The 14,212-nt window shown below is 45.2% G+C and overlaps 1 protein-coding gene and 1 long non-coding RNA gene across 2 annotated transcripts in view; one reads left to right on the forward strand and one right to left on the reverse strand.

Moving 5' to 3' along the window:
- The first annotated feature begins 682 nt into the window (after positions 1–682).
- Positions 683–4,669, forward strand: LOC127059642 (uncharacterized). The gene is made up of 3 exons (XR_007777654.1): positions 683–779; positions 1,224–1,308; positions 2,910–4,669. It is a non-coding gene; the product is annotated as an uncharacterized LOC127059642 (long non-coding RNA).
- Positions 4,670–4,804: 135 nt separating this feature from the next.
- Positions 4,805–14,212, reverse strand: part of RAD51B (RAD51 paralog B) — a 390,159-nt gene continuing 380,751 nt past the window's right edge. The window contains exon 11 of the mRNA XM_030240691.2: positions 4,805–5,256. Coding sequence (XP_030096551.1) covers positions 5,177–5,256 — 80 coding nt within the window. The 3' untranslated portion in view covers positions 4,805–5,176. The remainder of the gene's footprint in view (positions 5,257–14,212) is intronic.

Raw genomic sequence — 14,212 nt, forward strand, 5'->3', positions numbered from 1 at the left:
CTGGTACGTGTTTGGTACTTGTGCTGGTGAAGGGGCTGGAAGGAAACCCTCAGTCCTGGAGGCCTGGTCTCATTGACCAGGTTTCACTGACACCAGAGGAAACCAGACCTATTCCAGGTTTAAAAACATTTATCCAGCAGCAGAATCCTGGCCCTCAAGACCAACTGATGCTTAGATAAAACATGAGCATAAGTGCAGATGTCAGAACTGTATAAAAATTTGGTCTGAGAAGAGTTGGAAAAAATTCCAGGGGGTCAGCAGAGTCCAAGGTGAGGCCACTACACGTTGGTCCTTGCATCAGGCATTGCCCAAGGCTGGTATCAGTAGTATCTTGTGCCTGGGGCTCCCGTGGTGAGGCCAGCCCTGAACTTTCCCACTCCCTGAACTTTCCCACTGCCCCTCTCCGGGGGTCTCTGGAGGGCGGGACACATACAGCACAGGACAAGTGTTGCAATCAAGCTCTCAATGGGAGCCGATTATCCTCAGTCATGTCTGGGAGGGAGGGAGGGACCCACTTTGTGTCTTGATCAACGTCATGCATCTTTCTATATGGGGGTTTGCAAAATTAGACTTCATAAACCTCCCCCAGCCCCTTCCCTGAAAGCTACACCCACATTTTTCTCATGGATGACTCATTGTTAAAACAAGATGTTTCTTCAGCTAGAGTTTTTTTGTGCTATGTATTAGAAACAGCTGAACATCTGCCCTGACATCAGGCTTCTCAGGTGACGGGGAGAGCATGCCTCAGTATACCAGTGTACATCACCTTGCACACATGTGTATGTATACTTTATATATTTTTGAGTTTCTCTTCTGCCCTTTCCACTCCTTTTCCTTTCAGTTTCTTTTATTTGTTGCATTTGGTTTTGATTTTTCTTTTTTTTTTTTAATTTATGCCTCTCCACCTCTGTTCTACGTGTGTAGATTGCAGAGCAACAAACACTTGCCTTCTTCATTCCATATGATGGTATGGAAAGAAATATAAAATGACCTCATCCATGGTTCCTTCATGGATAAACAGAAAAAGATGATGGAGCTCTTTCATATGATACAAGAAAAGAGAGTTAAAACAAATCAGTTTAAATTAAACAAAGGAAAATATTAGATGAAATAACAGGAAAAGCATCCTCAGTCTGTCAGATTGAGGAATCATTTGTTTCTCAAGGGCAGTGGCTGAACTGGACATGATTTTTTTGGGAGTGATAATATTTCTCTGTCCCCAGAGTGAGGTGTGTCTTCATCACTTTGATGTGTGCAACTCTGAAATCAGCAACATTGGAAACCACAGGGACAGAGATGTCAGAAATGGTAAGAGGTTTCCTGAGGTGACAAAAAGGCCATCTGGGAGGTGGTTGTGAAGGAAAATTCCAATGGTCATGTGCAATATTTTGAAGAAACAGACAAAGAGGCTTGAGGTTAAGATGCATTCACATGTGAAGGTTGCTTGCCTTTAGGTTATCCCCCACTGGATGTTTCTCTGTGGATGTGATACTTTCGGACCCTTTTCAAAAATTGCACTTTGGAGTTAAAATGAAGGCTATGGAAGTGAAAAAAACCACCCAACGCACATATTTAGGCACATGTTGTGCAAGGAAATCCACAGAGGTTGGGAAGGTGGTAAAGGTCAGGAGATGTGCTCTGAGGAGCAAACCCAGGGCTCAGCAGCAGCTGTTTGGGCCAGAGGAGCACAGGCACCTGCCCTGAGACACGAGGCTGACACGGAGTGCGGATCCCTTCACCCCCTGCCACTGCTGTCCCACGGCTGTCCTGGGGACCAAGGCTCCGTGGGCACAGGGAGGGGTGGACCTTCCACCACACCCCCACCCCAGCTGCCCAGCCACCCTGCTCTTGTGCATGCACCACGGTGGAGAAACAGCCTTAATGAGCTGGCTGTGGCTGGGAGTGCTTTGGCTGTGGGCTGTGCAGGGCAGGAGCAGCCCTTCTGCACCTCCTGATCAGCTGCAAACAACTGCTGAGGGCATTTAACAACTCAACAGGCTGAACAGGTAGGGCAGCATGGTGGCAGAGCAAGTTCCCCTCACACTCCACTACCCACAGTACTCCAGCTGAAGTCTCTACTTGAATCAGAGTGTGTTAGGTGTGGTATATGAGTTATGCTTGAAAAGTTTAATGAATTCAAGGGTACAGCCTCAACTAGCAGCTAACAACAATAAATGAGCCTTGGGGCAAGCCAAGCCAACTTTCACTCAAGGTGATAGAGGTACAGTCTTTTGGCTTCAGTGGGAACAGATGAGGTCCCTCATAGCCAGCCAAGGAGAGATTAATCTAATGATGTAATGGTGCTTGTAACTGCCTGCTCAGCCTTAATTCTGCTCTGACATTGTGAGCATGTATCACAGCACAGTCTGTAATTATGTGATCACATACTGCTTGCTCTGAGACACCCGCCCCATGGGCGCAGGATGGGAGGTAAGGGCAGAAGGGTTCTCTCCAGCCCCCGTGACATTGTCCCATATCCCAGAGCACTGCTCTACAACAGGCTTCCTGTGGGGTCTTGGGCAACAAAAGGCTGTAGCATGCATGTGGCAGGGACTGAGTTATGGTTTCACCAGCATCATAAGCCTGACTTTTTCTAAACAGAGGAGCTTGGATTTTCATTCTTACTGAGCTCTGAGCATAGCTTTATGCTATGGGTAGTCAACAGCAATAGTGGCTTTAGGTCTAAAGTGCCTATACAGCCTATCCAGATCCTTGCTGCAGGAGGGCCGAAAATCCCTTGGCTGAGGCATGGAGGCACACCTATCTTCTGGCAAGAATAGACAGCATTGCTGTTGGCAGCAGTACCACTTAAAACCAAAGGTTTTATTTCCCTGATCTGACACCACAAGCTCACTCTTCTTCTGAACATCTTTCTAATCTCACCATCTACTTCTTTTAATATGTTCCAGAGGCTCTGCTGGCCTGGCTTCCAGCATCCCCATAACTGATAGCTAAAGGGCTGGCTGAAGATCCTTGTGCCCACTGACAAATGGGAGTGAATGGAATGAATGGAGAAAGGATATGGAAGGAAATCATGAAGCAGTGAAAAATGGAAGACAAGAACTTAATGAGTGAGCTTAGGAGGAAAAAGACACGTGTGACCTTGGTAATGTCAGGAAGCACAAGGAGAGATGCAGGGGAGAAAGGAGCTGCAAAGAACCTAAAGGGTCATAAGGAAAAAGAACATCCAGAGTAGAAAGAGTAGAAAGAAAGGTCAGGGCAGAGAAAAAACAAGGAGGAAAAACAGATGAAGGAAAACAAAACAGAGAAAACAAAGAAAATAGCTCAATCTGGAGGTGAAAACAGGAAAGACCATACAATATAGCACTAACAAGCAAGCCTGCAGATGAGCTTCCCCTACCCTGCTTCATGTCTAGACCCTCCAGAGGCTCACCCTTGTGGGACCTTGGCATTGTCCTGCAGGAACTGACCAAGAAGGGACAAGGTGCAATGGTGCTACAAACAAGCCACTGTCCCTGCTCCTGGTGGGGCTCCCTGGTCTTTGAGCAGCCCTTAATTCAGTGCACTTTCACTGGTGTTCATGTCACGTGGGTACACCAGGCATTGCAGCTCAGTCACTTGTTGACTGGGATCTCTCTGTAGGAGACACTGTAAACACACACACACTGAGGGGCAACATGCTGGCTTGGTGCCGAGACCCCCTGAAAGACAAATACTTTGAGATGTAAAAGGAACAAACACAAAACCCCCAAATTTTTTCTCCTGCATGGATGTCTGGGCTACAAAATATGTTACAAGAGCATCTTCCTCTTCAGTGAGTCTTCTTTAAACTCGAGTTTTATCTAAAGCAGGGATGGAGCAATCCCACTGATGTCACTGGGCTGATGCCGGTGTAAAACTGGCGTGTGTGCCTGGTGAAATAGGAGGCTGGCTACTAGGAGGCACAGCTGCTGAGCTCACTGATGAAATGGAGCTTCTGCAGCTGAGCCACACTCCTCTCCAGGCTTGGCTTGGGTCTGGGGGCTGGCCTGGTTTCCTCTAGCACCCCTCTCCATCCAGGCAAGCATTTTCCACAAGTTTTTGGCAGAAAAACACCAGTTTTGTTGAGGTTCCACATTTCCTATGGGTATCAGCAAGATGAAGAACTATGTTCCTGATGTTGTAAAGACTGCATAATTTTTTTTTTAGTTGGTTGAATGGAATAAAGCAGCTGAGGTAAAAGTTGTGACCGCTGATCAGCTGCTTGATTTCACACCCTATTTTTTGTACTGAAGTGCAAGAGATTATTCTTATTCTAATCCCATGTGGGTACTTGACTTCTTACAAAAGCTTTCCATCGGAGATGTGAAATGAAGTGTTGTCCTTGGAGCCGTATTAATGCCCAAGCTGGGCCTACTCTGCCATTACACAGAGCGTAATTCTGTGTAGTCACTGTGATGCTGGTGTCGAGCATATTGCTTTGGGATTTCTGGGGCCATGTAAGCTGCTAATAAACAACACATGTCTTTCCTATGGATGGATCCCTTTACTTCACACAACAGGGCCGGTGCAATTCACCCCACACCCATCACACCTAATCTTTCATGGGAAGCAAATATTGAAAGAGAAAAAACCCCAACACACGAACAATGAAATAAGGAAGAAAGAAAAGTGACGTCCAAGGAACTTGGCAGAGCCCCGTGTGCCCCACGTGAGGAACTGGGCAGCTGACTTCCAGCATCCCAGGTGATGTAATGTTGGTTTGAGGGTGTACACGCCTCTGTGTGCTAATGAACAGAGCAGGCTGAGGCAAGTAACTGCACAGACAGCTCTGGAAGCCGCTAGCAAGAAATGCACCTTGGTGTGTGTTTGTGAAGTGGTCACCCCCCCTCCCTTGCCCCTTTGATGCCGGGAAGGAATGCTCTGCTTTCCTAACCAAAGGCACTGGGGTTTGCCTGTGGGCTATGCGGAAATTTGAGAAGGTGGAAGCAAGAAGCAACTTGTTCTGTCAGGGAGGAAAAGCAGTCTGCAGCTGTTTACACTGCACACTACAGCTTTTAAACGAGGTGGCCGGAGTGCCTGCAATGGTTAAACCCCAACTTTCTTCCTGCAGGGCCGTTCCTTGCCCTGCCGTGCTGCCCACTAGCAGCCGGCTTTTGCCCCCATCCGTGGCAAGAGGCTGATCCGAGGTGGTTTGGATTCGGTGCCTCTTGTCTGCGATCCCGCTGTGGTTTTTTCAGTCTTGCAAGGCGCCGTGCTTTTGTTCCAGCGGTCTCTCCGAGGCATGACGAGGGAAGCTGTTTCCTGTTTGTGTGTCTGTAATGGACGTAACAGCCACTTTTACTACACGTGAGGCATAGGGGGTTTCTGTTCCTTCCTTCTCCAACACTTTCTGGGTAATGCTTTCCGCATTTGGTCTCAACCCGCAGTCCTTTTCTCAGAAAACTTAAGAGAGTCACCCCAGCTATATTTCAATGGGTGGGCGTTTGTGTTTATACACACACGCACATTTGTGTGTTAAAAATATCCTGCTTAATTCAGGTGCTATTAGAATATTCCATTATCTGGCATTAATCTAGTTGAGGCAAGCAGCAGATCAAGCAGTGAAAAATGGTCTAACCCTTCTCTTTGTGCTCTGTCTGGAAGGAATTTATCACTTCCATCCAGCTCTGGCTGGCAGGTTCTGGTGGTCTAAGGGGACCCAACCTGAGGAGTTCCCTGAAGAGAGCCACGATGGGAGGGAAGGTGATGCTCCCAGCCTGGTCCCCCTGCGGGACAGGCTCTGGGCCGGGTGCCCCTTCAGCTGCAGGGCTGCTGCTGCCGCAGCTGGGGCAGGTGCTGGCCCAGCCCCGAGACACAGAGAACATTGGCTATCGGTAACTGCTCCTGCAGACAAATTTACATATAAAAGCCGAACGTGAGAGATAACTAACAGATAAGCCTGCCATTTTCCAGGTGCTGGAAAACCTGACTGCCTTCTTTATACAAACACGGCTTTAAGTACTATTCACCTCGGGGTGTGGATGAGTTTATCTTGGTTGGGAATCCAAGGAAATGACTTTTAACCCCTAGCATTGTAATAGGTTGCCCAATGCATCCATATAAACATGATCCACACTTATAGTGTAATGATCCCTGGGGTTTATTAAATACCATAACAAGGACTTTCGGAAGGCAGCCAGATAGCCTGTTCCTCTCAGCTATATTATTAAGAAAGGCCCAACTCTTGCAACAAAATGCTTTAAAGGTGTGCTGTTTTTATTTTGTTGTGTTGAGGGCTTTTTTTGTTTTATTTTGTTTTTAACCAGCCTTGAATTATTTAGCATGTTCTCTAAGGGATTATTGTTTCATGTCCCTTTTCAGCATTTGAGATCTGAAGTGTCCACAAAATAGTCTCTGCAGACAGCAGCCAGTTAACCCTTCTGTGTTTCCATCTGTGACCTGCAGCTCTGGAGCCCTTCTTCCCTTCTCAAGAACCAGAACATTGCAAGCAGTAGCAGATTTCGAGTACAGGACTGAGCTGAAAAATGTTTATGTACAAATACATATGGCAAGGTCCTACAAAATTTAAGAATATGAAATCAACAGCAGGCCAGGCAAATTTAATTGAAGTCCGCAGAGATTAACTCAAGAAAGCATTGCACCTGAATAAAAAAGAATTACAAGTTTTATGAAGCTACAAAATAGTATATATGACTTATGGTGTATTAGCAAAGCTAGGGTTGAACCAGTATACAGTAAAAAAAAAAAATAGAAATCACTTCTGGTTCTCAATAAAGAAAAGATTCTGCAGTTTATTACATGGCTTGTCTCTGTTGGTGCTGCAGGGCTAGAAGAAATAAAAAGTAATAAAATCTGACTTTGCTTCTAATACCAGCAGATCCACAGCTAAATATGCAAAGGCACAATTCTCTTTTGAGAGATTGTACCATTTTTCCATAGCCTTTTCTCAGAGAAGATAACACACTCAGAATGAGGTGAAGAACTGGTACTGAAAAAAGTTCTCATTTCAGAATATTTGGGGAGATTTGTGTATTGCTAAGAGAAGCAGGAAAAAGCTAAGTAGTCATCTAACACTTCCCCAGGCCATGAACATGCTGTACCCAGGGCTGTGTCTGCGGTGCTCTACATGGGATGTGGCATGTCCCAGGGGAGCCGTGGGGCTTAGGAACCCACATGCCTGCCCTGTCCTCCCACCTCCCATGAGTTGTCAGATGCCATGGCCATGCTGCCTGTTTCAGGCACTGCATGCCAGGGAAAATTATGTGGGCGCCTCCAGGCCCAGGGGCTTGGCAGTAACTGCTGTGGGACAGGGATCCTGAACAGTGGACTGGTGTTCCTTGTGTTCGATCAGGAAATTACGCTCTCAGGCTTCAGATTCACCCCACCTGGGAGGTTTTGTTGGCTTCTGGGAGGTTCTCTCTACAGGAGAAGCTGACCCAGCAGCCATGGCACAGCAGGGCATTCCTGATGGCCAGGCTCCCCCTTTCCTGCCTGCCTGGCAGGGGCATGGGGCCCTCCCAGCCACCCTACTGCAGGGCAGGCGAGGAGATACCTGCTTGGGTTGGACAAACCACCAGGCTGCAAAGATTTTAAAAATTTACCCCGTTTGGGTAAGCCTTTGTGGACTAGCAGAACGGGCTGGAGAATTACCAGAAGTTGCTGCCTATCATGGTGTCTGGTGCTTCCTGCTGGGGTCAGGAACACCAGCTGCCCTGCCTTGCTCACAGGAATATCAGCAGTTTCACTTCCACACACAGCCCAAGGCACAACACCACTAAGCAGCAACAAAAAGTAACAGTTTAAAAAAAGAGAAAAAAAAAAGAGACATAAGCATTTCGTAATTCAGAAAAGATTTACCAGCAGAGGCCATAGGTGAGGGAAAATGGACAGGCCCTGATGGGGATTCCGTGTGAAAGGAGCCTGTAGCCTGATGTTCCTGGGTATGGTTGGTAATGGTGGGGACCAGGAACCTGCCAAGGTTTGGAGGGGACAGGAGGACTGCTCATGTTTCCTGGCAGATTTGCAGACCTCCCTTGCGGGGCCACAGCCCTGTCTCTCACACTCGTGGGGGGTCACAGCTTTGAGCGTGCTGCTGTCCCCCTCCCACAAGCTCCATGGAGCCTGGGGACAGCAGTGTGGCACAGGGGACAGTAGGGTGGCACACCAACTGGTGCCTGAGGGGTGGGCATAGCCTGGGGCATGCACATGCCACAGGGCCACACTTGGATCTGCCTCTCAAGAGTGACCAACATCTGATGCATAAGCCCCAGCAATGAGAGGAAGCTGGGCGCTCGAGGCAGGGGCAGCCATGGTTTGACTTCACTCTCATCTGTGTATTTCTGCATCAGCCTTGACTGCTGTCAGCCTTTTCCCATCCGTACAAACCCTGTACGTACACAAAGTCTTATTAAGAAAGGATTGGTCTGAATGTTGACACATGTTTTGGGGGGAGGGAAACCTTCATTTAGCTGAACTCCTTCATCTACCTCTAGTGCCTCCTCTGCCCAAAAGAAAAGGCTGTTCTCATTCACTTCTTTCACTGCAGTTAATTAGTAAGTCTGAGCTGGCCCGTCCTCTGGAGCTGGTGGTTCCTTTAATCTCTCTGTTGCTAGGGCATGCTGACATGCACCGCTGGTACCAGTTCCAGCGTGATGTGGGGGATTGTGGAAAGAAAGGGGAAAAGGCTGATCAAACAAAATCTGATTTAAAAAAAAAAAAGAATAGAAAAAAAAAAGAAAAGAGCTCTTTTTGATGAGGCTGAGAAGTTTAAAACGAGGGAAAGCACACGGTGAATGATAAGGCCTAAAGGAGCTCATTAAATTGAGGCAAGCTGAGCAGAGTTATCTTATTTCGCTCTCTTTCTCCTGACACCCCCATGATGGGGAATTCTTTTATTGAAGTGGGGGCAGGAAGGATCATTTCCTTGCAAAACGTTTGATAGAAATCAATGTATAATTGTTTTCCTAGAAGCTTTTTTTTTTTTTTAATCAACCCTTTAAACATCTGTAAAGCAAACTGGAGCCTCAACAAAGGGCGCTGCTTGAGAGAAGTGTAGGCTCCAAGTGAAAGAGGTCTCACAGCCCATTATTGTTTCCTTCTCTCAGCTCATCCAGCCTTCTGAGAAATAGCAAGATAGAAGCTAAGTAAGACACATGGACCTCAGGGATCTCAGACGTCAAGTGTGAATGTAAATGTGAAATGTTTGCCTTGGAAGTAGTTTTGCTTACTTCATTTGTTCTGCCTTTACAAAATCAGAGTGAGCATGTGATTTGAGAAGATTCATGTATAGAAACAAAGGGCTGCCTAGCTAAACCTCACACAGTGATTTCCTGGGGATCTCTGGAAGTGCCTTTCCTCTGACTGTGACTGTGCTGGCTGCCTCAGGAGCAAAGAATCCCACCACAGTATGTCTCAGTGAGTGCAGATAAATTGAAGAGCTACAGAATGCAGGAGGCTGCACGCTCATAGGGAACCTTTCTAGGTCTGTGCTCAGCAGAGGAAACCAGGGTAGAGCTTAATCCCTTGCTGGCAACACAGTGGGAGAGCGAAGTGATGGACAGTGCATTCTTTCTTTCCATCTGAACATTAGTCAGATTGCTAACCAGAGCTCCATTTTGAAAGTCTGCACAAATGATGGAGCACAAAACAGAAGTGAGCACCTGCCCCATGCAGGTTCTTACTCACAGAGTAGTGAGATGAACACTCACTTTCTTGTGGGGACAAAAAGGGGTGGTGTGACTGCAGCTGTGCCAGCCAGAATAGCTCTGGGCACTGGGGTGGGGCAGCAGGGGCAAACGGCATGTTGTCTCTGCAAAACTTCACCAGACCTAGCAAAAATTTTCGATGGTTTTACTTGATCTTTTTTTTCATGGACCCTAAAGGAGGCTTTGGAAAGCCACCTCACAGTTCTTATTAAAAAGCAATCCATTATTGTAAATAAATATTTCAGCCTCCGTCGCCTGGAGATCTTTCTCCCTACCTTAGTACTTCCCTATGGCCAAGAATTCCACTCCTGCTATGCAGGTGATGACATGGACTACTCATTTGTAGTGGAAGGGATAAAGTTAGCTATTTCCAAAGATAAGAGTAGCCTTCAAATGTGCAAATATGTTTTTATTAATCTCCCCTCCTACTTTCAATAGTTTCCTCTCCCCTCCAAACATAGGAGCACACAGAGAGCCTTGCTGCATTGGGAAGTGCTGGATTTTACACATGGCAGTTCAGCCTTAGTACAGCTTTACTGGCTTAATCTCCTTCAGGTATCAGCCCATCCTTCTGCAGGCTGTTTTAAGACAACTTTTTTTTTTTTTTTTTTTTCCTGAGGGATTTCTTCTTAAGAGGGATCAGGTGTTTGGCATCTAGCACATTCCCCACTCTCATTTCCCCATGCTTCAGTCTTTTTATCTGAAATTTTTTCAGCAGAACTGTACCCAAAGTTATGATGAGACATGGTGGGGTGGGATGTCACTGTTATGCCTTACTTTGCCAAGCTGACCCATGTTAGCAAACAGGCTGATTTTCCTAATATGGTCTGAATTAGTAAATGCTTTCCTCACATAAACACAGGTTTAGCTAATGGGACATACAGGTAAGGAGAAACTTTTTAAGGACCTTTCATTAACCCTGGTGTTGTATGTGTGTATGGGCACGCCAATTTTCATGCTGCTCCTTCATTCACCCCACACATCTCCACTCATTTGGGGTCTCATGCAGAGCAGGCAAATGCAAGTGCAGAGAGGCTTTGTTTGCTTAACGGATTTGTAGAATAGAGATGGAAAGATAGGCCATTGTAGTCTTCTGTCAGTCTCATCCATTACCCTATAGCACTGTCTGGTTTAATTCACTGTATACTAAGTTTGTACCCCGTGTTAACAGTGGTAACATGTACACGACAGTGGAAAACTTGTCTGTTGCGTGAGTTACTTAATGCCTACCTTTGTCAGATTGACAACACCCTTCTCTCCCTTCTTTCCAAGCATGGTTTTTTTTTTTTTTTTTTTGCTTGTTTCTTGACAAGTAGTCTCCAGCAATTCTTTATAAGAACTGGAATCATTGCTGTTATGCTCTCTTGCATTTTAGATGTGATACATTAAGTGCCTCTGTGTATCAGAGTCTTTATACAAGAGTCACACATGATCTTTGCATATTGATATGAAGAAGAAGTAAGACAAGTCAAAGCAAGATCCAGTGGCTGAAAGCACAACAAAATCACACCACTAAGGGTGGTTGAACAGGGGATATTTTGCTAATGGTGAAATTTGTCCAGGCTGAGAGGAAGAGGCAATTTTTCTATCATGGAAAGTTGTCATGATAAGATAGGACAAGAATTCTGTTAGAAGAGGGCAACACAGCCCTTATGGGTTTGCTCCTTCTAGTGTTAGCCTGTAACAAACCATAAATATTGTGCAAGTTTCTGTATACTGCAGTTTATCAGCAGGATGTTCTGTTACTTGATTTATGGTCTAGGTTGCTCTGCTTTAACAGCAGTTGGTAGTAGAGAACATGCCCCACAGTAGGGTCTGGGTGGTGCCTGGGGTCTGAGGCATAACTAAAACCTATGCAAGGCTGTCTTCTCCTCTCTGGCAACTGGCTGACACTGCAAAACACACAGGAACCCTAAAAACAAAAGCAGCATAATGGGAAGGAAGGCGACTCACAGTAAGGCAAAGGGCCAGCTTTCTCTGCTTTTTCCTCTGAGTCTCCACTTGTGGAAGTCCCTGTTTGCATGGCTTTACTATCAACCGATGTTTTAGCTGTTCATTTGTGGTGAATCATAACCAAAGGGAACTGAAGCACCATCTGAAATTTGCTTCCTCTTGGGCAACAGAAGGAGCAGCTGAACTCCTTCCCCTTTTGGCTGCTCAGGCTGCTCTTTTGTCTGAGCACCATTATAGCAGTGCAACGCTGCTTTATTTACAGAATTGGTGGTACTGCTTCGGCTTCCTTGAGCAGGGACCTTCTGAGTGTCTTTGCTGGTGAGAAGAATATGTGACAGTGAGTTAGAGCTTCTGTGCAGGCATGACTTCAGTGGAATTACATTACCAGTGAATTCTTAGTTTTTCAGGCATATGAAAATAAAAACATATTCCCCTCTCCATCAGCCTAGTCTGTTTTGCCTTCAAACTTGGCAAGCCAGCCGAGGGAAGCCAGCAAAAAAAAGTACCCAAATGAGAAAATATGATTTTCTAATGACCAGCTGAGATGAAACTGAAGAATACTTCTGGCTGTAAACACTTCCAGCATTTGGGACTATGTAAAATTCTGTTCTGGGTTAAAAAATATTGTTATTTACATTTATCACTTATGGTAAGGACAGGAAGTTAAGCAATATTTGATTAGCAGAGACTGAATGTTCCCAGGTTGAGCTTAACAGTTGGTAAGAGATGGAAACAAAGATAAGACTTCTGGTCTTTCCTAGACCAAGAAAAGTTTAGTAGTGATTCATTAAAACAATTTGCTCAGTAATTAAAGGCATGTAATTTTGGACCCTGGGCAAGGGAGAAGCTCTGATTATGTAAAGAGCACCTAGGAGAGAACAGTAATAAGCACCAGCTATCCATAGGAGATATAACAACAAATCCACTCTGAGAAATCATCAGCTCTGCTTTGATCTCAGCCTTGTGGAAATGAGCATGCAAAAGCTGGGCTAGATATATGACAACAAAATCACACAGGTCACATAGCAAAATGGGAGCCAATTAGCAAGAGACTTTAAATGACAATTAATTTTCCTATCACTACTTCAGGAGCAAGAGGAAGATGTAGGTGACCAAAGACATGCTGCCCATTGTGGAAGAAAGGCTCCAGACAATTCCTGGCTAGAGTGCCAGGGTGCTTGATACCCTTTTCGCATTTGTTATCACTTCAGACGAATATTGCAATCAATGTCAATGACAGAAGGGGGTGAGATCACAAAACTATAACAAAGGCTAGATCAAAAGATCCTTCAGATAGTGTTGAAGTTGGTTTGGCCAGATGAATTTCATCCTCGGGTAATTGCTACAGCCAGTTAGTTTTTTAACCACAAAAGCCCTAAGTGTAACCTCGCCCAGCTCCTGGGATGTTTTACGGAGCCCAGAGATCATACTTGGAAGCTTGGAAAAGTGCAGACGTAGTTCCGGTCTTTACAAGGGAAAAAAGGAGGAGCCAGGGATTACAGATTGTTCAGTTTGACTTCAATTCCCGGAAAAATACTGGAACAAACAATCAAACTTTGGTAAGCACCTAAAACAAAACAAAGAGATGAATAATGGCCAGCATAGATTTGTCAAAAACAAATTGTGTAAAACAGATCAAATTTCCTTTCATGACAGGATAAAGAACCCTCATTGATAAGGGACAAGCAATCATATTCCTATATTTTGATGGTGGTGAGGCTTTTGTCACAGTGTAACATGACACTCTAAAGCAAATTTAATTAAGGGAGTCTGTGATAGAGCTGGCCTAAGGTGATGGAATGCTGATTGGAAAACTGCATGAAGAGAAGAGTCATTACCTATACCTTTAAAGGGGAAAGATGGATCGAGAAGAGTTGGTGGGACTCTATTCCGGTTCAGTCTGATTTAAGGGAATTATGAACAGCTTGGACAATGGAATATTAGATTCTTGGCTACCACAATCTGGAAGGGTACTATGGGTAATCTGAAATATAAAGCTACAATTAAAAAATATTTAGACAAACAGCCTTAGAAATAGGATTAATTTCAGTAAGGTCAGTTCTTAGTTTCTATGGTTGGGCATCACCAGGAATAATTAATTCTATTTATATCGGGCAGTGAAGTTTTGAGTAAGTAGCCACACTGCATGAAAAGACCTGAGAGATGTTCCAGGTCACAACCCAAATATGAGTTAATTGCTAATGTAAAAAGGACAAGTGCTTTACTAGTATTAGTGCTTAGAGATGAACTCCACAAATAATCATTCTGCTCAGTTGTCTGTGAGCAGTTGGAGTGTAATGTCCAGCTTTGTGTGCTGTGCTCAACACAAGGTCCAGAGGACAACTGGGGGATAATCAGAGGTCTTGCAAAACAGAGCTAGGAGGAAGAATGAACAAATTGACTTTCTTAAGTCTAGAGAAGACTGGGCAAGATAGGACTACTGCTGTCAAATATGTGAAAGGTGGCTGGGAAGAAAAGGGGAATAAATTGTTAGCCATATAGATGATGGATAGGACAAGTAATGAGCTTAAACTACAGGAAAGGAGATTGGGCTTGGATGTTAGAAGATGGAAAGCAGTAAGGGTAATTACACACAGAAGTATTTGCAGAGG

The sequence above is a fragment of the Serinus canaria genome, chromosome 5, assembly GCF_022539315.1.
Source record: "Serinus canaria isolate serCan28SL12 chromosome 5, serCan2020, whole genome shotgun sequence".
Taxonomy (NCBI): domain Eukaryota; kingdom Metazoa; phylum Chordata; class Aves; order Passeriformes; family Fringillidae; genus Serinus; species Serinus canaria.